This window comes from Rhinolophus sinicus, chromosome 13, assembly GCF_057876585.1.
Source record: "Rhinolophus sinicus isolate RSI-liver-muscle chromosome 13, RSI-T2T, whole genome shotgun sequence".
In the NCBI taxonomy this organism is placed as follows: domain Eukaryota; kingdom Metazoa; phylum Chordata; class Mammalia; order Chiroptera; family Rhinolophidae; genus Rhinolophus; species Rhinolophus sinicus.
This window is the reverse complement of record NC_142513.1, coordinates 3,233,225-3,258,493: the sequence shown is the minus strand read 5'-3', so window position 1 is coordinate 3,258,493 and position 25,269 is coordinate 3,233,225. Positions and strand designations below refer to the sequence as shown.

Here is a 25,269-nt window from a genome sequence, read left to right as displayed (position 1 = left end):
GTTGTCGTGTGAAGTCGTGTGTTTTATTCATCACTGGGGCAATTTGAAACTGCCATTTCCCCCTCCACCCCCCATTGATTCCAAGGTGACATAAGCACTGGTGATAAATGCCACATTATTGACCACAGTTGCCAGACAGAAAATACCAAACCATCAGCTGAAGACATTGGGGGTCACGGGATTTAATGTCCTCGCAGGCCACTTCTCTGACAGGCAGGTGGTCTGCTGCAGTCACTGGGCAGGGGAGCCGTCCTGCGACGGTGTCCACATGGTCCCACGTTAGACTCTCAGCAACGCTCAGCCAGGACCCCCTTGGTCGGCATTTTGACAGGTGCCCCATCAAGGTGCCAGTGCCCAGATATCAATTTGGTTTCCCTCTCTGTCCCCAGCTCCTTCAAACCCTGGCAGTACCAACCCAGTGCCCACGGGACAGGGTCCCTTCTGTCATGGTTCGCGGCAACACTTCTTAAACTGCTGTTCCAGAGACAATCGCCTTAAACGATGGGGTCCCCAAATGTGCAGGTGTCCTCGATAGCGAGGTTGTAATCGGCACCCTTCCCGTCCTTATAGGTGCTGGTCACTATCCTCATCCAGCCTCGCTCGCCCTGTGAGAAGTGGGGGGCGTGTCAGCTCTCAGCCTGCAGTCTCCTGACCCCCGCAACCCACACAGAGACCGGCCCCCTCTCCGCCTCATCTCAGCCCCAGAGCACCTGCTCAGCTGTTCCTTCCCCTTTCTGGGACCCCTGCTTGGAAATACCTTCCGGGAAATGTTTAACTTGGTTAATATGTAACAATATGTAACACGAGGGGTACATGGCCCTGGGTGCCAAAAGCTAGTTAATGTAACTAAAATGTAACTCAGGACCAGATGACTTCACTTCCCAGTCATAGCTGTATTTGTGGTCATCTGATTTTTTAAAAATTGACATTTCATCACTTCTACATTAATCACTTCCCCCCATTTCATAATAATGGAATTTCTCGGTCCACCTCCATGGTTCATACTAGGTCTTAGAAATTACAATTCTGGCAGGCAGTATACCTCCCCTGTATTTTTGACCCAACTGAAAAGTATTTTTTAAAAAATTACACAGTATTGCTTAGGAGCTAAAACGGACAAGAAAAAGAATGAGATGGTTGTAAAGGAATAAACTAAACCGAAACTTCTAAGGCGGTGCTTCCTTCCCCACCCCCACCGCCCCACCCGGGGGGATTTCCCCAGGAGACATGTGGCAATGTCTGGAGACATTTCATCACGGGGTGGGGGGAGGGAGGGACAGGGAGAAGGCGCTATTGGCATCTAGTGGGTGGGAGCCAGGGGTACTGCTAACACGACGATGCACAGGACAGCCCCGGCAGCACAAGTACCGGACCCCAAAGGGCAGTCATGCTCCTGGCTCCACAGCCAACAGAACCGTCGATGACAGCAGGGTCAGTGGGAACGTCTTACCCATGGTTCACCCCATGAATTCCGGACGATCCAGTACTCGGTTCCATCGCTGACACCCCAGCCAGCTACGGACACGATATGGTTGATTTCGGCCTTCTCCTGGTACTCGGCGTAGATGCCGCCGGCGTAGGCGACCATCTTCTCGGTCGCCATTATGCCGCAGCTGGGGGAGCAGGCAGTTCAAGAATCAGCACTTGGATGGAAATGGGTGTAAACTCAAGTCACACGGCACATCAGGTGACTGCTTACACTGCCGTCGTCCCTCACTTGGTGACCGGTCCCCACAGCCCCACAGCCCCGCTGCAACCCAGGGACCCTCCCACATGTGTGTCACTCAAGCACCTTGAGGGCCCCCTGGCCAGCTCTGCTTTACTTCAGAGAAAACTCATGTGCAGCTGTCTCCAGCCGAGAGGGAGTGGGCCAGGAGGAAAAGGCTGGAGACCACGGCCCACACACCCACAGCCAGGGCCCCTCACCTGATGGGGCCGTTGGCGTAGATCTCAGCCATCATTTTCTCCCGCCCGGAGAGGGAGCCGTAGTCGCCCACCTTCCAGAGGGTGTAGTTCTGGATAGGGCTGCACTCTTTGAATTCCGTGCATGTTCCACATTGGTTAAATTTGTCACACTCTGGGGGTGGCATGGAAAGGCAGCGTGAGAACACCCCCTCGTTACCCCGCGAACACGCGCACCCCAGACCCAGTCTCCGCTTGTCTCCTTTAGCGAATCACGGACATCATCTGGTACCTGGTGCTGCTTAATCATGCCGTTCTTTCCGCTGCAAAGGAGTTATGAAAAGCCCTCTCCCAGGCCTCGGCGAAAAGGAAAGACACGTTGGTTGGCGCACAGTAGGCCCTCAGAAGACAGCCTTTTTTTTCTTTTCCTTTAAAGGCCTGGAGAAGGGCCCTTTCACAGTCCTCTTAGAGCTAAAACCAGAGTGTAACTCAATTGTAAGCTCTTATGATTCTATTGCTGGCTAGTGAATAGGCCAATCATTTGGGGGGGGGGGAATTGCATTTTCTAATTATTTTGTTTTGAGGTGGTACCAAGAATTAGGCTAAAACAAAACAAAGTTTTAGTCCTTAGCTCTGCGAGACTCCACACCATCCACCGCAGGCCCGCGACCGATCTTTTCACTTATTCCACCTGCCCTGTTACTGTCAGTTTCTTATCTACCCAGATTCCTCCCCAGGACTATAAACTCCTGGAGGATTAAATTGTTGCTTGGATGTGTCCCTTGGCCACCAAATGCCCAGTGCTCAGTACAACTGGAAAGTGCTGGCTCTGGGGCCACATTTGCTAATACAAGGACCAGACTATTTATTGCAAACAGTGACGTTCCCGATGAGCTCCATCTGGCCCTGTCACGCTAGGGGGGTTAGAGAGGCCTGGCCTAGGCTGGACGACACCAGTTCAGGGCTGAGCTGAGCAGGGCGTGGCCGCAGGGACCACCTGATTCCTGGTTCCTGGCAGTCACTCCCCCCCACCTTCCATCCGTCCCTCTCCGGCTTCTCTGACCCCTGCTGCGTTTACCACTTCAACAAGACTCACCCAACCAGTCTGGGGGAATTCTTTCTGGCTGGGCAATATGGCCCAGGAGGCAAGCTGAGAGCCCTGTGGGCGTGAGATGGTTCCTAGAATGTGCTGTGCTGCTTCCGAGGGCACAGGGGCTGGGCTGACCCTTCCATAGATGGAGGGGGGTGGAAAAGCCCCTGGGCTTCCCCCTACCCTCAGCCCTTCTCATCTCAAACAGGCTTTTGAGTTCGTCCCAGCACTCTGCTCCAGAGGCAGGTGACTTGAAACTGCCAATTATGGGCTTCGGGTTTGGCCATTTTCTTTCCTTTCGTTTCCAAAGGGAGCAGCCTGAAAGGAATGTGCCAACTCCACAGATTTCAGGCCAGCTTGGTCTGCTGGTCCATGCAGTGGCCCCTCGGCCCCAGATCCACCTGAATGCACGTGGCCTGGGGTCACGGGGCGGGAACCAGGCCATTGGGACATTCTTCCAGCTGGGCCTGCCTGCTTCCAGTTTGGGGCGGCAGCCTGCCTGCTCTCCCCACCCGGCTCCTGAAAAGCGTACTCTCCCCTGGATGAGGGCCACCTGCGCCTCTCCTAAAAGGCCCATGGAACCACGAAGATGCCAACATGCCAGAACCCAGAACCGCGGCCAGGCCTGGCCACAGGGACACAGGGCTGGAGACACCCCTTCCCAGACCTTCCTGTTACTCTCAACAAGGACTATGGGCTCCAGCTTCCTGCTCCCCCAGACCCACTGGGTTCAAGCTTCCCCCCAGCGCCCGACAGTGTGAGAAGCAAGGGTTGGCCTGGGCTCAGGCGGCACTTTCCCTGGGCAGGGGATGGGGGCTCCTACTTTGGTCCTTGGCTTGGTAGTTGTTGCAGGTCTCGTCGGGGATGCCGTGACGGTGGGCGTACTCCCACACCGGCAGGTCGTTGCCCCCCTCGCAGGAGCCAGCCTCACCGCAGTCGATGACGTTCTGCACGGACAGCAGGGTGGAGGGCCACACCCCCTTCCTTTTGATGTTGATCCGATCTGCAAGGCAGTGCCCAGGAAGGTCAGCACCCACCCTGTTCTGCCGGCCGCTCCTGCGGCTGCGTGCCCCTCTCTGAAGGGCACTGTCCACAGACCTCCTGGAGGCCTCCCCTGGCCCTTCCCAGGCACTGATGTGTTTGCCCAAACCATCCGACTGGAAGTGCCATGCGGGCAGGGCCAGGCCTGTCCTGTGGGGCTCTGGATGCCCCCGAAGTGCCCGATGCAGAACTGAAAGAGGCAGGAACAGACACCGGGGGGCACTGCGTGAGGCAGTGAGCCAGAGGGCCAACAGGGTCCCGGGGGGAGGCTGGCAGAGACTCAGCCCCTGTGGCCTAGGGGGTCGCAGAGGGAGGGCTCCGAGCAGCCAGCCCAGGGCTGGTCAGGGTGACAATCATTGCCCATGGGCCGGGTCCACGCTCACCGTGGGCAGCCAGGGACAGCTGCAGGCAGCCACTGTACCCACCCGTGGCCCACTGACCTGCTAGCGCCCGCCCTGCAGCCAGTTCTGCCCCAGCTCCCATCAGCTCACTTTCCACTGTCTCAAGGTGATTTCGCAACCTCATACCCCGCCAGGTGTGAGCTCATGCTCCCGCCCCCACGGCAGAAATCACAGCAGCCTCACCTGTGCTGCCGCTGTACGGCGTGCAGCTGGCCTTCTCCGGGCCGCCCTGCCTCCCTCCCTGCAGCCCCTGGCCCACCTCCAGACAGACAGAAGCTTCTCGCCACATGAAGGCCATGTGGTGGGGGAGACGGGACAATATAGTGCTTTGAGGAAAACAGGAAGAGAATTCCGAGCGGGTACAGAGGGTAGCTGAGCCCCTGGCTGGGGTGGCACCCATGGGAGGCAGGTCTGGGAAAGCAGGGGCTGGCGTGACAAGGTCCATCCCGTGGCCCAGCCCCGCGGCATGCACACTGGGTCCAGACACGGGACCAGGAGCAGCTTACACGGGCGCTTGGAAGAGGTCAAGGAAGAATTTTGTGTCTTATCTGCGTGAAATCTTCGAGGGTTTCAAGCAGACCTGGGTTTGAACAGGCTTGGCCTAGCTGTTTGTGACCGGAGGGCAGGGAGGCTAGCTTACGTGGGGTTCAGGCTGGGTGTAGCAGTGCAGGTGCTAAGAAGCAGAGGAGTTTGCAAGATAGTTTGAAGGCGGAACCGACAAGATTTTGTCACCAGATTGTACCAGGGCATGAAGTGGAGGAGTCAGGCGAGACTCCAGGTCTTTTGCCTGAGAGACTGGATGGGTGATGTTTTCAGAGTGAGCCGTGGAGGACCGGAGAAGGACCAGGTTTGGAGGTGTGGGTTCTATGGAAAGTCACCTCACAGGATAATCTGACCATGAATCCCTAATGGGGCAGGTCATGGTGGGTTGACATCCCCAGGCATGTCATTTTTTAGTGGACGGTTTATCTTTGCCTTAAGCCAGCCCTGCCCTTGTACATCTAGGTGAACACACCTTTGAAATGCCTCTTTTCTGACCTTCAAGAGAGCAGAAGACCTTGTTAACTGTCCGCAATCCCCGCCTCCCTTCCCCCACCCGCAGGGACTCTTCTCGCGTCCCCTCCTTCATTCCCAATGCATAAAACAGCATTTGGGACCTTGCTCCCGGCAATTGTTGTCAGTTTGGGCTCAAATAAACTCATAGAAAAATTCTCTCCAGGTTTGGATATTTTTGTGTTGACAGGGTTGAGGGTGGTGGTGGGAAGGAGGAATCGTTGCGATCTGAGCATATGAGCTTTGAGGAGTCGTGTCCAAGCGAGAGGGAGAGGGGGCAGCTGGGTCTCAAGCTGGAGTTCGGGTGAAGGGTCTGGTTGCAGCCAAGGACTCAGACCTTCACTAGTGAAGCTGGGAGGCTGAGGAGCCTCGAAGAGGAAGAAGGAGATCGGGGTGTATGCAGAAAGTCAAGGAAAGAGTTACAAAGAGGATTGAGCAAGCACAGCCCAGGACGGAGAGGCCTGACCACTGGACCTGCCAGCATGGCGGCCTCTTGCTGATGACCTTGGCAAGCATGATGCCTGTGGAGTGGGGGGTGGAAGTGAGGCTGGAGTGGGTTCAAGGATGGAGAAGAGGAAGCATGGGCTGCAGACACCTCTTCAGGGAGCGCAGCAGTGGGGTGGTGGCTGGAGGCGGGGTGGGGTCAAGCCCTTGCTCACAGTCCTGGTCCAGTCCAAGCCCAGGGAGGAGGGGCCTCGGCAAGGTGCTCAGGTGCTGGGCGCCTGGGGACAGGCGAGGATCAGCTGAGTTAGGTGGCAGCTGGGCCAGGGCCCGTGGAAATCCCCTTCTGGGGGCTTCTACGCATATTTTCTCAGTGAAAGAGGAAGAAGGGCCCTGCTACCGGGGAAAATGTTAGAGGGTTGAGGAGAAAGAGAGAGACCCTCTCTCTGCCCAGGATGGAAATTCCCCTCCAGATTTGTGGCAGGTTGACCCATCTGAAAAGCGACCAGCTCTAACCATCCCCTCCCAGTCCTGTAGTCTTACCAATGCAAATCTTGGCACATGACTCTCTCTCTAAGGTCCTGAGGCTTCCCTGGGGGCAGGGCCCCTTGTGACCTTTTCAGCTCTCCCCTCTCCCCTCCCCCACACTTAGGCTCTGCCACAAAGGCCCTCTTTCACTTCCTCAACCAGAGCGCCATTCCCGCCTGCCGGCCTGCCTGGCCTTTGCTCTGACTCTGCCTTGAGGCTGCCCACATCCATCTCTCCCAGTCGTTCAGCCTCTGGCCCTGTCCATCTCCAGCTCCCTTGAGGGCTCGTGTAGCTTCAAACGGGGCTTCAGCCGACCTGCCCCCCTTATACTCCAACCCTCAGGAGTCTCCTCATCTGTCATCAAAAGGAGATGGGGCAAGGCCACCAGGGAGACCCCCCCAGATACCCCTCCTGCAGCAGGCGTGCCCAGCAAGGGAGGAGACCCCAGCCCTCAGGGGCCAGCTTCCCAATGGGAGTCCCTTCTCCAAGGGACTTCCAGTGTGACTGCAGGTTCCTGGAACTCAGGGCTGCCACTGGAGAAGCCAGAGCCCCGCTCGCAGGCTGCCAGGTGGGCCTGGGCTGCAGGAAGGCCCCACTGGTGTGAAGTCTGCCCTTCTCCCTCCTCTCCCAAGGCCAGGCCCCACAGCCTTCCAAGTGGTATGGGCCTCAGCTGCCTCTCCTTCCTCACTGGCCCGACGGCTAAGGCCCAGACGAGGGAAGGGGCCAACCTTACTTAAGTTCCAAGGGCAAGACAGGCGTTCACCTCAAATATTAACTGTAGCTGAAAGGCAGCTTCACTTCCATCCCAAACACTGGCAGGGAGTTCGGGGAGTTTGCATTTCTGGTTTGATCCCAAATGGCCGGGTTCACAAACTTTGGGAGAGGAACCTGGGAGCCACTGGGCTCCAGCCCTAGTGTTGTCTGCCACCGACGGGCCCCAGGGGCCTACCCTGCATAGTGGAGACACGACCCAGCTTATGCCACTTCGGCCTGCCTTGGTGGTCTGGGGCAGCAGGAGGCACAGGTCAGCTCCCCCAGGTCTGAGGGCCACACACCTCCCCATCCCAGGTTGAGCTCTGGCACGGAATCACAGGCCCTTGGGACCCTGGGCTGCGGCCCTCCTGTGCTGACAAGGAAGCAGCCTGGACAGGCCTTCCTGGCCCAGTCAAGGGGGCAGCGGGTCCCCCACCTACCCGCCATGGCACTGGTGCTGCCGTGGGCCCAGCAGGAGCCGCAGTACTGAGGGATGTGTTGGTTCCTGGTGACACTGGCATAGTTGACCCCGTTCACGTTGCGCCAGTCCCAGCTCTTGGGTAGATCCGATGGGGACAGGTACTCATGAGGCCGGGGATATGTCCTGGAAAGAGACCACCACCCACAGAATCAGCACTGGGGCTGCTGGGCCACGGGCACAGACAGGGGTCCCCGGTACCACCTCCTCCCCCAAATGAGAGGGAGTGGGAGTGAGTCCATCTCACAGCAGAAGACCCCAGCCCTCTCAGAATATGATGGAGGCAGGGCACCCCAAATGCAGGAAACTTACTCCTCCCCAAGCACTATTCCAAATGCCAGGAAAGTGGGGTTTGTCCAGCTTTGCAAATACCAGGGCTCCCCTGGATGTGAAAGCCAAGCGTGACCTCCAAAACAAAGGTACTAAATTTGACCCTCAAAGGTCAAGGGAGGCAGGGCGCCTAGATTCCTGGCACTCCAAGGAGGCGGCAGGGTCCCCAAAAGGCAGCAGCACGCGAGAAGCTCCCCAAGCCGGCGCCGACCTGCGTCCCAGATTGGACAGCTGGTCCCCGCGCAGGGGCCGGTAGCAGCCCTGGCCCGGGCGGAAGTGGAGGCCGGCCCGCGCGGTGCCAGCCAGCAGCACGAGCAGCAGCAGCGGCCCCGCCGGCCCGGACGACGCCATGGCCCCCGCGCCCAGTTCCGCTCTGGATCCTGCTCCGGGTCCTGATTCGAATCCCGCTCCGGATTCCGCGCTGGGTGCCCCTCCGCCGGTGCCCCGGTCCTGGCGCTCTGGCCCCGGCCCCGCCCGGCCCTTAAGGTGGTGGCGCGGGTGCCCGGACACACCCCCGGGGCGGGGCGCCCGCTCCTGCCCCCGGTGACCCCGCCCCGCCCCGGCCGCCGGGGCACTGCCTGCCCCGAGCTAGCTGAGGGCCGAGCCTCCTCCTCCGCGGGGCAGGGGGAGGGGCCTGGACTCGGGGTCATCAGCCTGGCTTGGCGCCAGACCCCAAACCTGACCCGCCACTGGCCACCAGCCACGTAGCTTGGTGGCTTGACTGAGCACGTCGTTGTCAGACCTTGGAGGGTCCGGGGGGCCTGGCGTGGGAACTGCAGGGTCTGAATGGCTCCCCAGCCTTTGATTCTTGGGATCCTGGGCCCTGTGCCGTGCTGTCTGTCCCCACATACGACCTGGGCCCAGGCCGCACCCCCCCCATGGGACAGGGGTCTCCCCAAGTCCTGGAAGGAAGCCACTGTCCCCACAGAAATCAGGCCCTGGCCTGATTTCTCTGAACCCTGCTTCCCAAGGGCCCCGGCCCTCTGGAGAGAGGTTCACCCTTCACGGAGGAGGAAGGCCGCAAATGCCCCCAAAGAAAACTTCACTTGGCAAAGAAATCGTTGGTTCTGCTTTCCAAAGATGCTTGAAAAGGTTTCCTGCTAACAAAATTCTTCAGAGTCAAATTGGGAACCAAAAGCAGAAGTGGGACCGCCGGCCTCATTTCATAACTGAAGATTCCTTCCCTCCCTTCTGCTCCTCACGAGACACAACAGGCTTCCTCGTCTTGTAAGCACAGGGTCCAGGCATTTTGTTGTGGGGCCCCCCAGGCGGGAGCTTGCCCTGCTCTTCCCCTTACTACCATGAAAGGGTACTCGCCTCAGCCTGTGCCCAGCTGGCAATCAGAAATCAAAATGACTGCCTCCTTGACTTGCAGCAAGTTCTGTGGCCACCTTGGGAAGTGCTGAGATGACCAAGGGATCCCTGCAGGGCCAGGACACCTGTCAGAGCAGGCGAGGCCTCTGCGGCCCAGGGCAGGGCTTTATCAGCCGGAAGTTTAGTTCTTGTTCCTGAACAGCTATCACTGAGGAAAAGTGCAGTCACGGGCTCCATCCTTGGAAGTGCCTTTTGTCTTCTTGGAAAGTCAGCTGCCGGTAACCCTCGGCGCCAGTCAGTTCGTCAGGTGACCTGCAGTCACACAGGGCCCCGTGCTCAGAGGGCCCCTTGCTCCGTGTAAGGCTGGGCTGCACAGTTCATTTGCTGCAGGCCACACAGGCCTGCCTGCTCACCTGGCCTCCAGAGGCCAGGGTCTTGGGCAAGGGTGAGGGAGGGCGTGGGAAGGTCATTCAACCCTGTGGACTGCAGGGTAGTGGAGGGAGGGATGGTGACACTTTCAGGCTGCTAATGGATAGGACATCTGGAGTTGACAAGTTGTGTGGCCCTGGGCTTTCCCCGACATAGAAGCAACTCAAACTCAAGGTGAGGGGAAAATCAGGCAGGAGGAGGCTAGACATTTGAAACCACAATTTTCAAGGCAAGAAACAAGTGAGGACTGATATGACACACTCTGTCTCTTCAGCCCCTGATGGGTCAAACACACGAAGCCAAGCAGACCCAGGGTCCTTCCTTCACAACTGGACGTGGCTGTGGTCAGTGGATGGATGCATGTCCCCCTGGCTGACCACTCTGACAGGCGGGGCAGGCACCAACCAACCCAGCCCAAATTTTGGCCACAGAACACAGAGCAATGCAGGTGGGTGCACTGCTATTAGCAAAGGGCGTTTGGCCCCAGGAGCTCTCCGGAGGGCACACAGATTAACCTAAAAGGCAGCTGCAGCAGAGGAAGAGGAAGAACACACCAAGGAACCTGCTGGACGGGCCGCCCCGCCCACCCTTCTCTCTTCAAAACCAATGCACCTGAGTGGTAGCTTCCGGCCGGGACTTTGCAAACCTGGGAACTGTCCCTTGGTGCCTGTGAGGACATTTGTGACTCAGCTCCTGTGGCCTGGAATGGAGGAGGAGTGGGACAGGGCCCCTCGGCTGGCTGCCCTCTGAGGCCTCCTTGCCTGAGCTTGGCGCTAGCAGCGCTCTCCTCGGCTGTGTGTGCCCCCACAGGCCCATCTGGGTTACATCTCATAAGTACTTGAGACTCAGAGTGAAGTCCTCTTCCTGGAAGCCGACCTGCTTTATGCCCTGGGATTTTCTTCCTGGATGTAACCGAGTCGTACCTGCTCCCCAGTGGTGCTTGTAAGGAGAGACAATGACATTGTAGAATAGTCTCCAGTCTGGGAAACATCTGCCTTCATTTGATGTTGGCAAAACCCAGTGAGGTGATGTTATCGCCCCATTTTACAGGTGGGACGACTGAGGTTCCAGAGAGGTCAAGAGACCTGTACTTAGCATAAGGTTTGTGGGTAGCAGGTTTGAATTTAGCCACCCCTCCCCCCCATAAGGTCTCCTGGCACATACACGACCCAAGGCCATGACACAAAAACCTACTCACTCTTTAAAATGAGGTTGATTTCCCCTTCGTCTCGATAAAGAGCACATATAACTTAGTGAGGCCAGGGCTGGCCCACTCGCCCAACCTGGAGGAGAAAATACAGGTTGAGTTTTTGTTTACTGTGGAATTGCCTCAAAGTCCTCTTCTCCCGTTCCTTCATGCCATGTTGTCTGGCTCCCACCGGCAAGCTGCAGACATTTCCTATTATCCCACATTCCTGAGTTTAGCCACATCCTGGAAACCGGCATTTGTTTTGATGGATGCTGACAGTGCTCGGGAGGCAAGTCTGGCTTCCTTGCCAGCTGTAGGGGCTCCTCTAGCAGGACCACATGCCCACTGGGTCGGATGCTCCAGCTGACTCCCAGAGGCCTTCACAGCAAAGGCCTGCGTTGGGGCGGGTCAGGGGCGCTGTCAACCCGGCTGCTGTCCCCAGGCGCCATCGTCACCACACCCTTTCCTGGCTGCACACACTTGCATGGGAGGGAAAATGGCTCCCTGGGGTCACATTGGTGACGGTGGCCCATCAGCCGCGCCTTCAGAACGTGCCAGCCATGGCCCGGCACGTCACACATGGCCTACCTGGGAGCTGGCCCATGAACTCTTTCAGTGGCCTTGGTCATTCACCTGGTCAACTCGGTCGGCTCTCTACAGTCGGGCCGTCAGCAGACATGTGTCGAGCACCTAGTATGTGCCAAACTAGTGTCCCATCCCTGGGGTACAGCAGTGGGAAGTCCCTGCCTGCAGGGAGCTTACACCTTGGTGAGGGGCATGTAGATAAAGGAACAGACTCTGAAAGTAGAAAAGGGCTTGGAGATGGATCAGTTGAGTGGAGGGGAGCAGGGTTTAGAGACCGGCAGGGGCTCTGGGGAGTTCGGCCTGGACACTTCTCTTAGCTCTCCAGTGAGTTGGAATTAAATGATGAGGACAGAGCCATGGAAAATGCTGGATTTCTTAAGCAGAAGGAAGAGTACGTAAAGTCCTTGAAATGCAAGCACGCTTGGTGGGTATGATCAGCTGGAAGGAGCCGCTGGGGAGAGTGGCAGCAGAGAGGCTGGCGAGAGGTAGGCAGGGTGCGGTCCCTGGAGAGCTTGAAGGTGGCCCTGAACGCACCTCTCAGACCTCCGGGCTGCAGGGAGCACCGCTGCTGGCTCTGCCATCAAGGCTGGACTCCTGCCTCATTCCCGCCCGCCTCTTTTCCTTGTCTCCATCTTCAGGGTAGGCCTGCACCTCTGTCCTCTTCGGCTCTCTTCCCACTCCTCTCACTAGTGTTTTCCCAGCAAGGATCTCAACCACACACCGGCTGTGGTAAGAGGGGTGGTTTCACCCTAGTGGCAGCTAGTTTCCTGAAGGGCGGCAGGCGAGATCTGATTTATGTTTGTTAAGATCCCTCTGGTGGCCGCGGAGGATGAAATGGAAGGAGGCGAGAGTGGCAGTCAGAAGCTATTGTCGTTGCAGATGGGAGCGCTGGTGGTGACGGGTTAGGGTGCTGCTGGAGAGATTGCGGCAGCAGACACAAGGGGCCACCTACCTGGGCGGCAGGGCTGTCAGGACCCAGGCACGGGCCAGTGGTGAGGAGGAAGGTGAAAATAGCTGTTCAGGCTTCTCGGGTGCCCAGCTGGAGGCATCTCGCTGGCCTGCCTTCCGAAGCCTCGAGCTGCACCCCACGATGTAGGGGTCCGAGGACCTGTGGCCGGTGCCTGGTTCTGCCGTGTTAACCTTGATCATGCTGATTTCCTCTCCGAGCCTCTGCTTACTCCGCAAAATGGAGAGAACCATCATCACCCAGCTCCAAGGCGGTTGAATGAGGTGGCAGAGAACTTGGTAACGGCCAGTGGAAAGGGAAAAGTACTGCTGTGTCTCTGTGTCCCCGAAGTGAGTACAGGGCCCATGTCCCCCCACTTCCCCGAGGTCCCGCGAGCCCCCCAAAGAGCAGAGCACTCAGCCAATATTTGTGTGCAAACGGATGGATTTCTGAGATGCGTACAATAGAGATTTCTTGGACAAACACTGGGCTAGAAGAAGTGTCTACTTTTGTTTGATTTCAGCTCCAGGGGCCTGGCCCTATTATGCTTATCTATGTTGTTGCGGCAGGACGCGGCTTCTCAGGAGCTGCCCACCTTGGGTGATGGAGAGGCTGGGGGAGGTTCACAGCGGTTCAGGGGGGTGCGTGTTTCCTCCTGCACAGCAGAGGTGCCACAGCCCAGGACTCCGATCCTAGGTGTACCGGAAGGGATGGCACAGCATTTCCACATCTGGGCTCGGAGGCTGGAAAGGGAGGGACGGCAGCCCATCAAGGCCAGCGTGGTGTGGGTACGATACCACGCTTGGGCCGGGGGAGAAAGTCTGAGGCTCCTCCATGAAGCCTGGCAGCCTGGCGTAAGGAAACACGGAGACATTCTCCCAGTTCCTTTTCTCTTACAATTACTTATTCTTCTTCCCAGAACTTTCTTTTACATTAAGAGAACACACATCGAAGCAGAGGGCAAGAAAGTGGAACTCAGTTCATCTGATGAGCTGCCCACACCTGCTGACTCACTTATAATGGCCCCTCAGATGTCATTTTCTTGCTAAGACATTTGGAAAAATTTCTGCTTCTGAATCACAAGCAAACACTATAATTCAACAATCTTCTATGAGTTATTCAAGGAACTTCAATGTATTCAGAGTGGAACATCGGGGCGGATGAAATCAATGAATTCTCTGAGTCCTCTGTTTTTCTCCTAATTACATTTCATTTGTCAAATGGAGCGGGGGGGGGGGCAGGGGGGCTCCATCTGACCACTTGGGGACACAGCTCCCAGGGGAAGTGTGGAAGCGGCCGATGTGGGGTTTCTGGGTGACACTTGGTTTTTCTTATCATCTAACTTCTGTTCCCATAATAGATCCAAGTGTCATCCAGACAAAGGCTTGCTACCACCGCATGTCCTCGTGGACTGTGACTGTGTCAGAGGAGAGGGTGTTTCAGCTCCTGGCTGGCCGGTGGTATTTAATCATCGATGTCTTCCGGCAGTGGGCATCCTCACACACGTGTTCCCTGCCAGGCGTGTTCAGGCACGCTTCTGCCCTCTGCCCTCTGGGGCATCGCTCCCCGAACCTCTGCGCTCCAGCGCAGTCACTGCTAACACACTTTGGCCAGCCCTTGTGTGGGGGAAGGGGGGAAAAGACTTTGTCATTCATCGCAGATGGCCACTTTTAATCACTTGCAACAGTTCAGGGCTGGAGGGAGAGGGTCACCTTCAGCCTGGCAAGAGAATAGACTTTGGGAAACACCTGCTGCTCAAGGGGGACTGTTTGGCTGTGTCCTGGGGAAGGGACCGCTACCCCTGGTCTGACAAAGGCTCTGTATATTCACCACTTCCCTGGCTTTTACTAAATGGCAGTCAGAGGACAGCTCGTTCCTCGGGGAACAGCTACCTTCATCAATCAGGACAAAGGCATGGAACAGAGCAGACTGCTTTTCAGACCTAGGAACTTTAAATTCAGACAGCTAGCCCACTGCGCCCACAACTAGCTCAAGCCTGACACACGGTAGGTGCTCAATAGCTAGGGTTGAATGGTGCCGTCTACACAGTGAGCCACAGCTTTTTCCATCCTGAGAAGCAGACCCGAGAAACACTGCTTGCAAAGGCACGCTAGTCCCCACAGCAAGCTTGGGACCAACCGTTTATCCTGTCTCACAGCTGAGCAAATTCAGGTTTAGGCAGGAGGTGGGTCCCATGCCGCCGGCCTGGCCCGGGGACCGCAGGCTCACTGCCCAGCATCTGCCCTTGCCCCCAGCAGCGTCCAGAGCTCAGCACAGTGCCCAGACTGAGTAAATACTGCCCGCGGAGCTGGGAATCAAGGCAAACAGGGTTCCTCTTTCCCTCCGTTTTGCCAACTGCCCCATTAACAGAAAAACCTTTTAAGCGCTCATCTGGAAATCTAGCCTTTTCCTCCGTGAGCAAACGGAGATGACCAAGAGGAATGTGTCCCAGGGCGGAGGGGTGGGGGGACCCAACACACTGGACCCTGCTCATACGGCGAAGAATGAACACAGGAAGATAAAAAACGCCCCTCTGGCCGGCCCCGTGGCCAACACGGCCCCTTTCAGCCCCTCCAGCAGCCACTGCTTCCCGGTTACTCCCTCTACAAGCCACTCCTGACATCCAGGTTTCTTGGAACAGTTTATACTTTCAGCCTAGACCACCTCTTAGGGGACGGAGGAAAAAGTCCTGGGCACCAGCCCCACGAGGACATATTCGTGAATCAGTGCATTATTGGCTTTAAGAAAACCTGCCATCCTGAGCATGGCCACTCAAACTTGCCCAGCTGTCAGTGTGCGCTCCACAAACATTTACTGAGGCCTGGTTGCCCATCAGGCACTTAGGGACCTCAATGCTGAAATGGCAGTGGCAGCTGCCAGGCTGGTGGGGAGATAAGGCATGTCTGTAAGTAATTAGCAAACACGTGGGCATGTGGTAAAGTGCTGGGGCCACAGGAGGCAGGGGGGGCTCTGACCCTGCCCTGGGGCTGGTCACAGACACTCCAGGAGGGGTGCAGTAGAGCTGCCCTGGAACTTTTAGGAGTTTGATGAGCAGGGTGGGGAGGGCAGATGCGGGGAGGACAGAGGGACGAGGAAAGGGGGGAAGGCTTGCTCAAGGGAGGCACTGAGGGAAGCAGGATAGGGCGACGTCTCTGGAAGCTGAAAGGTTTATTCTGTGTGTGTTTTTTAATTTGCGAAAAAGACTGCTAGGCACCTGCAAATTTCTTCTTCTTGAATTTACACCTTCTTCTCTTTACCTGTGGGGGTGGCAGGGTTGGAATCAGAAGCACGGGTGAAGGGCGCGGGGATTCATATTTGAATAGAAACAAATTCCCAACTCAGAGAAGCACGGGACAGCACGGGAGGTCACTGGACAGCACGGGAGCCATCCTGGAGCTGGCTCCCGAGGGACAGAATCCGCCCCCACCTCTGGGTGTGCCCTGCAGTGCTCAGCCCAGGTGCTTTCACTGTGGGGATGATCTCCTTTGGGAGCAAGGGGAGTCTATCCCCCCAGGAAGTCCATTGCTAGTCGCTGTCCTGCCCGTATCTGACCTCACGTCTCGGGCCTCCCCTGGCCGGTAGGAAGTGCACAGGGTTGACCATCAGGATGGGGCTTGGGAGGGGGCAGGGCCGACCCCTCAGCCTACGTTACCCAGCGGGTCCGAGGCAGGGGAGGGAGGGCCCAGGGGCTCCGAGTCTGAGTCCAGTTCAGTCTTGCCTTTGGATCCACATCCTGGGCGATGGTTTCTTCCTAAATCAGGAGAGCTCTGTGAGCTCAAGGGCTGCCCAACACCTGTCTCCTGCATTCCTGAGTCCCCAACTCCCAGTGCATGCCCCGCATGGGGCAGGGCCCTGTTGGTAGATGCTCAGTGAGTGGGGGCCCACCTTGGGGTGTCTGGCAAACTCTGGAGAGAGGCCTCGAGAAGCAGGCACTTGCCAGCTGTGGTTGTCCAGGTGCCGGGGGCTCCAGGATTGGGATGTGGCTCTGCCTGCTCTGGGCCTGCACCTCTGGAGCTCTCTGCTGGGCAGCTGGGCTGCGGGTGGGTGTCAGGGAAACGCTGTTGGGAGTCTGTACGGCTCTCGGAGAAACCCCGGTAAAGGAAATCGATGGCAAGCAATAACCCTGGACATCGGGACAAAGCGGGGCAGCAGTGCACGAAACCAGGCGAGGGGCCAAGGAGACGGCCGGCCAGGCCCAGGCCTGGGCAGAAGGCTGCAGGGCAGTGACAGAGCAGGTGGCAGAGGAGTGGGAAATGTGAGGGAGGGGAAAGTGAGCTCGTGCCAACATGCAGGAAGGGAAAGCACAGCTATAGGTCACGGACATGACAGCATATTTCCCTGAAAAGAAGACCTAGCTGGATCATTAGCTCTAATGCATCTTTTGGAGCAAAAATTAACATAAGACCCGGTCTTATTTTAATAGAAGACCAGGTCTTATATAATACCGGTATAATATAATATAATATAATATAATATAATATAATATAATATAATATAATACTGGGTCTTATATTAATTTGTGCTCCAGAAGACGCATTAGAGTTGATAGTCTGGCTAGGTCTTTTTTTGGGGAAACACAGGAGTCCCACGTGGAAACGTCTTCCTGTCCTCGCTAGCACTGGCTTGGTGAGGCCCAAAGTCTGGGAAAGGGGTGGGGAAGGGTCTGGGGCCAGGTTGGGAAAGGCCTTGATGGTGAGCCATGGAGCTTAGATTTGTCTTGCAATTATGGTTTCCCAAACTCCTGACAATCACATATCACCTTTGCAACTTTGGCCAAGTTCAAAAAGGAAACTTTTCTTATTATTTTACTATTACAAATACTAGCTATTTTTTTCTATCCACATTAAGGTATACAACATAAAAACTGTCTACCCATGTTCCCTTCAAAGTCGCCCAGTGCCGCCAGTGGCTTTCAGACTCCTTAGGAAACACGGCTGAAGACAATGGGGGCCATGCAAGGTTCTTGAGCGAGCATGGTTGTGTGACTGTGGTGAAGCCACTTCATGTTTTGGGACATCACGCATGGTCTCATCTGCCAAGTGATGGGTTCAGACAAAAGGGTTTTTAATAATACAACTGGCTTGGACAGGGGCGCTCTGGCGGTGGTCCCCATCACCTCAGTGAGCCAGGGGCCTCAGCTCAGTATTCACACCGCACGCCTCACCAGCTGGAAGCCCAGAGTCCACCACAGCAGGCCCACACCTGGTACAGGACCTCCAGGCACTGCACAAAGGCAGCCTTTGGTCTTAAACTCGGGGAAATGACTGGGCAATATTCTTTGTTGGGAGAGGGAAAAACACCCCCTTCACCAGGATGACAGGCGGAGAGTGGAGAAGGCTGAGGGCTGGCCTCTGGGCTGGACACACCCTTGGGTCACTCTGGGAGGGTAGCTGGGTCAGCTGGTCCCATCACTGAATGACCAGAGTCGTGTTGGGCTCACACCAGTGAAGAGCAGCTCTCCCAGAGTCTGAGGATTCCGTGAAGATCTTATAGTTGGGCGGAGAGCAAGGATGCGTGAAATTGTACACATTCAGGTTGGCCAGTGCGGTAACCAGATCGGATACAAGGTAAGGAAAGTTCGATTGCTAGTTCTTGCTGTACCACGGTCCATAGGAATAGCCGATTAAGAAAATACCCCCGAGTTAGCAGGGGAGACAATAAGCCTCGCCCAGTGCATATGTGTGCTCAATATTTGATTTATTAAACAATGCCTTTAATTAAAGAGACAGAGGACATAGTAAAGGCTTAGAGGGTTGATTTAATTCATGTTAATTATGTCGACTTTTACATGTGTATAATACACGTCAACCACTTTTATCACATTAAGCGATGAACTTTTCATATTTAAAAACAGTAATTTGTTTCAAAACAATTTTCCAAAGTTTGTTGGGAAATTTTTTACACCATGTCACTAAGATATCTTTCCCTCCTCTCCCATAGTTTGTTATGAAGTTAAAAAAGATCAACTACTGTTCATTTAATATAATAGAAAAGTAGAGGTAAACCTAAAAATTTTGTGTACAGTAGCAGAGAGAATTTAAATACACCCCCTTTTCCCGGGAGTGTAAGTGCGTTTTTTTCCTCCCCCCTTAAATTCTTCTACAAAGGACATGATTCAGTTGGCTAACACTAAGAAAACCAATGGCAGAGCCCAAGGTCTCCAACCCTAATTTTAAGATAACCAATTGTAGAGTGTGACAGCTATCTGATTGTTCTGCTATTTTGAAATTACTTTTACAAGTATGAATTGTATTAAAACTGTTTTTAATTAAAAAAAATTATGATAAAACAGCATAAATTTTACCATCTGAACCATTTTAAAGTGTATCATTCAGTGTATCTTGCAAACCTGAAATTCTCTCCCCATTAAACACCAACTCCCCATTTCCCCTCCCCCAACCCCTGGCAACTATTATTTCCTTTCTGTCTATAGGGATTCGTCTACTCTGGGGACCTTCTATAAGTGGAATCATGGAGTATTTGTCCTTTTCGACTGGCTTATTTCACTTAGCATGTTTTCAAGGTTCACCCATGTTGTAGTGTTAGTACTTTCTTCCTGTTTTAAGGCTGAATAATATTCCAGTGTATATGTCACATTTTATTTATCCACTAATCCGTCAATGGATACTTGGATTGTTTCCGAGTTTTGGTTATTGTGATTAATGCAGCTATGCAAAAACTAGTCTTTTAATGCAAGTGCTTCAAACCTGAGGCAAGGAATATTACTGCTTGAAAAGAAGTAGTCATCCTTCCGTGTCACAGTGATAAGACGCTCAAAACTAGCACAGAGAGAAGTGGGAGGCTCGAGCGCCCGCTGCTCTGCAGTTGGAAGATAATATGGAGAGATAACCGCAAGAGGGAGTGCAGGGTCCAGATAGGGTCTCGGCTCTTACTCCAGAATGGCGTTGCTCAGTGGTTAGCGCCCCGGCCACTACTTATTGTTTGGGGCCCTAGGAACTCTAAATCACATTTAATTTGGGTTGCCATAAAACCCTGAACAGTGCTGGCAATTTACTACAAAATAGTCCTGTTAATAAGACCATGGCCAAAGCAGGGCCAGCATTTACAAGATGTGGCTGGGAACATGGCCCTGGGGACCTGGACATAAATATTTTCATTGCACTGTGCTATGTGCTTCTCTAGGGCAACAAACACGTCATGTCAGTAACTGTTTCCATTCCAAGAGCTTGGCATGTATCTGTATTAATAAATACTGGATATGTGATTGAAAGTCAGAGAGAACAAGCTATGTATGATTTGAATCGTGAGCCCATCTGATCACCAAAAACGCACACTGCTTCAAGTGTGCATAGACGTCCTAGTTATGGGCCTTTTGGGAAACTTCATGAAAACATATCTCCAAAGTGAAACGAGATATTATTGTGAAATCAGATAAGCGTTCAGTCTCCTTTCATTTCATGGGATCTAGACTATACCAGCTTGAAGCACTATAAGGTGAAATTAAGAGATACATTGTCTGATGGGAAATCCTAAAACAGCTTTAATGTATACAATGGCCTGAATTTAACAGGAGCAAAATCCAGTTGAATAGTTTGTGTTGACATTTCATTTAAGGAGTTCAGGTGGCTGTAAAATGCAGTCCTCAATTTGCGTTTCGTAGAAGCACAGAATGAATTACGTCATGGAGAGGGCATCTATGAAAAGGACCAGAAAGGGTCTCGGGGACGGGACGGTCAGGCAGACCCAGGGAAGCAGGCCCCGGCTCACCTCCCCATCTTCCTGCTCACTCTGCTGGCTTGCTAGAGCCAACATGGCCTTTCCAGGGGTTCACCCCCCAACCCCCGACCTCCCTCCTTCTGTTTTCAGTTCTGGGAGGTGATTGGAGAGGAGCATGGGATCGACTCAGCTGGGAGCTACGGCGGAGACTCTGCCCTGCAGCTGGAGAGAATCAACGTGTATTACAACGAGGCCCACGGTAGGATGCTGTGCTCTGGTAGCAGTGGTCACCAATCCTGGGGGGCACAGAGAGCAGGGCCCACGAGATGTCACATGGGAATGCTGAGTGTCAAGTCCTCAAACTCTGTTCAAAGAAGTCACTAAATGGGGGCACATGTCTAACACATGCAGATAAGACACCAACCTTCCTTTTTGGTTTTAAAATGAAAACCAGAATGACTTCCAATAGGAACAGAATCTGTCATGGGCAATACAACAAAACCATGCTAGAAAGAGAATTTGTAAGGTATTGTATCCATTTCTGTGATTGTTACTGGGGTCAAGGAGATGATTCCAATCTCTACCTATCAAAGACACCTTCTAGAATACCTTATTTTTTGGCCAGTGTCCTAAGGTTCTATTTTGATGAAACATTAACTTTCAGAAAAACAACAGTTTGCTGACTTCCTGTTTTTCAACACAGATAAGAAATACGTGCCCCGGGCTGTCTTGGTGGACCTGGAACCTGGGACGATGGATAGCATCCGATCTAGCAAACTGGGAACCCTCTTTCAACCGGACAATTTTGTCCACGGTAAGTTTTTCTGGAAGGTTCCACCAGGATGCGATAAGCATGCCTCCTGGTGGTGCCCTTCTCCTGCCACCCCGCTTCCCTCCTGTCTGGGTAAGGTGACCATGACTCCTGTCTGCCACAGGTAACTCGGGGGCCGGCAACAACTGGGCGAAGGGCCATTACACGGAGGGCGCGGAGCTCTTGGAGAGCGTCCTGGACGTGGTGCGGGGCGAGAGCGAGGCCTGCGACTGCCTGCAGGGCTTCCAGGTGGTCCACTCGCTGGGCGGGGGCACGGGCTCGGGCATGGGCACGCTGCTCATGGGCAAGATCCGCGAGGAGTACCCCGACCGGATCCTGAACTCCTTCAGCGTCATGCCGTCGCCCAAGGTGTCGGACACCGTGGTGGAGCCGTACAACGCCGTGCTGTCCCTCCACCAGCTCATCGCCAACTCCGACGCCTGCTTCTGCATCGACAACGAGGCGCTGTACGACATCTGCTTCCGCACCCTCAAGCTGACCACGCCCACCTACGGCGACCTCAACCACCTGGTGTCGCTGACCATGAGCGGCGTCACCACGTCGCTGCGCTTCCCGGGCCAGCTGAACGCCGACCTGCGCAAGCTGGCCGTGAACATGGTGCCCTTCCCGCGCCTGCACTTCTTCATGCCCGGCTTCGCCCCGCTCACGGCGCAGGGCAGCCAGCAGTACCGCGCCCTGTCGGTGGCCGAGCTCACCCAGCAGATGTTCGACGCCCGCAACACCATGGCCGCCTGCGACCCCCGGCGCGGCCGCTACCTGACGGTGGCCTGCATCTTCCGGGGGAAGATGTCCACCCGGGAAGTGGACGACCAGCTGCTCACCGTGCAGACCAGGAACAGCAGCTGCTTTGTGGACTGGATCCCCAACAACGTCAAGGTGGCCGTGTGCGACATCCCGCCCCGCGGCCTGAACATGGCCGCCACCTTCATCGGCAACAACACGGCCATCCAGGAGCTGTTCACCAGGGTGTCCGAGCAGTTCTCCGCCATGTTCAAGAGGAAGGCCTTCGTGCACTGGTACACCGGGGAGGGCATGGACATCAACGAGTTTGCCGAAGCCGAGAGCAACATCCATGATTTGGTGTCCGAGTACCAGCAATTCCAAGATGCCAGAGCAGTTCTAGAGGAAAATGAAGAGGTCGCGGAGGAGGCAGAAACGGAAGCAGAAAATAAGGAACTCTAGCCAGGAGAGAGGCCGTGTGAGTGTCAGCTGCAGGGCGTAGGCCCTTACACAAGAGCTCCTCTGCACACGAGTGTTTCCAGCCGCAGTGCCAAGCCGGCCCACTGGGCACCACCGTGAACTATCCACAGCCACTCCGGCATTAGCTTTGACGCTGGACTGCGGGCGGGGCGGGGGCTGGGCACGTGGCTGGCAGGCATGGGGGTCTTCTGCTGGCACCCAACACGCATGGTTTGATATTCAGCACATACTGTAGGAACTCTTTTCATAGCAGACTGCATTTATCATAAAGCATCCCCTTTGTTTACAAGTGTTTACTGGCTATTTCCTGTAGGCCACAGCACGTGCCAGGCCTCGGGATGACACATGTGGCTGTGCAGGGAACCACTGCAATTGACACTAACTTGTTAGCTTTTTTTTTTTTCAAGGAGGGCTCAACTCACAGTGCCCCATGTGGGGAATCAAAGTGGCAACCTTTGTGTTATTAGTTCCACGCTCTAACCAACTGAGCTAACCGGCTGCCCCAACTTGTTAACTCTTTAGCAGCACTGAGAGGCACCGCAGACTCACGCTGGGCATCCTAGGGCTGTGAGGACTCTGCCCAGCACCCCACCTTGTAGTACTTGCCGGCCTCCAGGTACCTAACTGCCAGATGGGGAGCATCACCGCCCAGGTCAGTGAGTCAGCGTCCACAAGTAAACTGTAGACCCGTGCACAGTTCAACGTGCCAACTGAAAAGGGTAAAAGGGAAGGAAGTACGGTCCTCTTCACAAAAACACCCGGCCGAAAAATAAAAGCCTCCAAAGACAAGCAAAACTCAGGAACTCCAATCGTGCCCCATCTTCATTTCTGAATACCTGGCTTTTAACCAACATAGTTATATACTTTAAGTTTCTTATTAGCGTTAGACTCTGGGAGTTCATGAATCATCTTTGGTTTTCCTTGTAAAGGCTGTTTTCGAAATGCCCTCTTCCCTTCCATTGAGATCGCCTTGTGAGACTGCACTGGAGCCTCGGCTCTTTAAAAGGGCAGCGTATGCTCGGCAACCATTCAAATCTAAAAATTAAGCAGCGACGGCTGCAGTGTCCTTCTCGGTTACGGAGGACATCATCTCATTAAGGAACTTTCACAGTTCAAATTAATTTGCAGAAGTTGCCATAAATGTTTGCATGATGACACAGCTTTAACCATTACACGATTTTAATCTGCTCACATTACAACAGGACCAAATACACAAGAGTGTAATCAAATCATCCATAACTTCTTAATTACAGTTTACCTATTTCTGACATATAGCACTGCCGTCCCTTCCTGTACCATAAGGGTTTTAATGGCCTTCTACAATTACCAGTGAGCTGTGTACTACTTGATCCATGGATAGCCTGCAAAGGCAAGATGCTTCGACCCTCACTGCAGAACTCTCCCGACCTGCTTTGTCATCTGCAATTATCAGGCAGCAGGAGGAGGGAGGACGACAGTAGCTCATTCTGAGAAACTTCACTCTTTTCACAAATGCCTCATGAGGAAGTAACTAAAATATGTAGCAAGAGAAAATTGTCTTGCTCCTAGTATCACAGCAAGCCTTCTATTTACCAAGTTAAAAAAAAAGTTTTTAAACACTTTCTACTTGCTCAAGATCACTGAAAACAAAAGCAGATTTAATAAGAAACTGCAACTATCTACTCCTAGTTTGAAGTTCGTAACTGCCTTAGATGCTCAAAAGACCTACAACCTGTGGTTATGTAAGAGTTGAAACACATGCTTTCTCTAGCACTTTCCTTCTCAAATCTCACAAGGCAATTAAATAGATGCAAGGAAGAATATAAATCTAAATTTAAAAACTTCTGCTGTTTCATATTACTATAAAGATTTTTGTTTGCTCAATAGTAATCATTAAAGTACAAAGAAATTCAATTTCAAATGGCTAAATTGTTTTATTTCAGACTAAATAAATTCCTTTTCTTGGAGTCTAACCACCCAGACTGATTAATTTGAGTAGTTAAAAATATTTCAAAATGCATCTCAGCAGCCTACTCTTTTGTATGGTAGAAATAGATTAAAAAACAACAATACTAGAAACCAAAAGAAATCCGTCCTCTGATGCTGAAGACTGCTCCTTTAGCGGTATGGTTGCTACGGTGACATTGGTCTCTCAGAGACGGACACAGTAGAATCAGAATTTCAGAGCTTGTCAAAGTCACTTCACACACGAGAACCCGGAATGAGCAAGACAGTAACAAAATCACACAACTAGGTAGTGAAATACCCACAAGTAGATCTGATCAGGGTCCCCGGGTAATCCGGGCAGTGCTGCCAGCTACCCAGCAGGGCTGGATGCGGAAAGTTTGTTCCATCAGTTATCAGTTCAGGTTTGTTTTGTGTTTCTTAATAACAGAAAAGAGGCTTAAAGAATATTTGCTGGCAGCGTCTGTTTTTCAGTTACTTTAATCCTTGCCACACTACAGCCCTGTCTCTGTCTCACCTCTAATGATCACAACCGCCAGCTTCCCTAAGCAATGACTTCTCTCCTTACTTGGCTGGAAGTCAGTTCGCCCTTTGCCTATCAGTTACTTTATTTGTCTGGCAGCACAAAGGCCCGTTTAGTCCTGTCTGTGTGAAAGGTGCTTCCTAGTACCTTCACCTCGGGAGGAAGCACTGACAACTCAGGTGTCTCGACTTCAAACTAGCAGGACAACAGCCCCGAGGCAAAGGACTCAAGCTCGCAGGCTGTGGGCTGGTGCAGAGCTGAGCCGTGTCACTTCTCCTTGTAAGCCCTGTGCTGAGAATGAAATCAAACCTACATGTCAAGTGTCCTGGAAGTCACCACCAGGAGCTGACAACAAGGACATTTTCTCAGGCTCCTTCCCTGATGAATTACTGCTAGCTCCAGCACCAGGCTGAAAAGTGGCCCTGGTGCACAAACTCAACAGTGTTTCAAAATGCCCTGTTCAAATTTATTTCTCCATTCTTCAAAAACAGTTAAAATCAAACAGTTAACTTTGCAGTGGAGTTTTACTCAGCCAAGTTTCAAAGAAAGATGAAAACAAAACACTTCCAACAATTCTTCACCGGTAAATATTTAATGAACGACGAATCACATT

At 53.8% G+C, this 25,269-nt stretch overlaps 2 protein-coding genes across 2 annotated transcripts; one reads left to right on the top strand and one right to left on the bottom strand.

Moving 5' to 3' along the window:
* Position 1: 1 nt before the first annotated feature.
* Positions 2-8,521, bottom strand: CTSZ (cathepsin Z). The gene is made up of 6 exons (XM_019757157.3): positions 8,229-8,521; positions 7,650-7,813; positions 3,816-3,995; positions 1,927-2,077; positions 1,451-1,613; positions 2-605 (listed from the first exon to the last, which is right to left on the bottom strand). The coding sequence occupies exons 1-6, from the start codon at positions 8,366-8,368 to the stop codon at positions 495-497; spliced, it is 909 nt and encodes a 302-aa protein (XP_019612716.1). The 5' UTR covers positions 8,369-8,521; the 3' UTR covers positions 2-494.
* Positions 8,522-17,831: 9,310 nt separating this feature from the next.
* TUBB1 (tubulin beta 1 class VI) lies at positions 17,832-24,082 on the top strand. The gene is made up of 4 exons (XM_019757168.3): positions 17,832-18,047; positions 20,308-20,416; positions 20,861-20,971; positions 21,093-24,082. The coding sequence occupies exons 1-4, from the start codon at positions 17,991-17,993 to the stop codon at positions 22,169-22,171; spliced, it is 1,356 nt and encodes a 451-aa protein (XP_019612727.3). The 5' UTR covers positions 17,832-17,990; the 3' UTR covers positions 22,172-24,082.
* Positions 24,083-25,269: the final 1,187 nt, after the last annotated feature.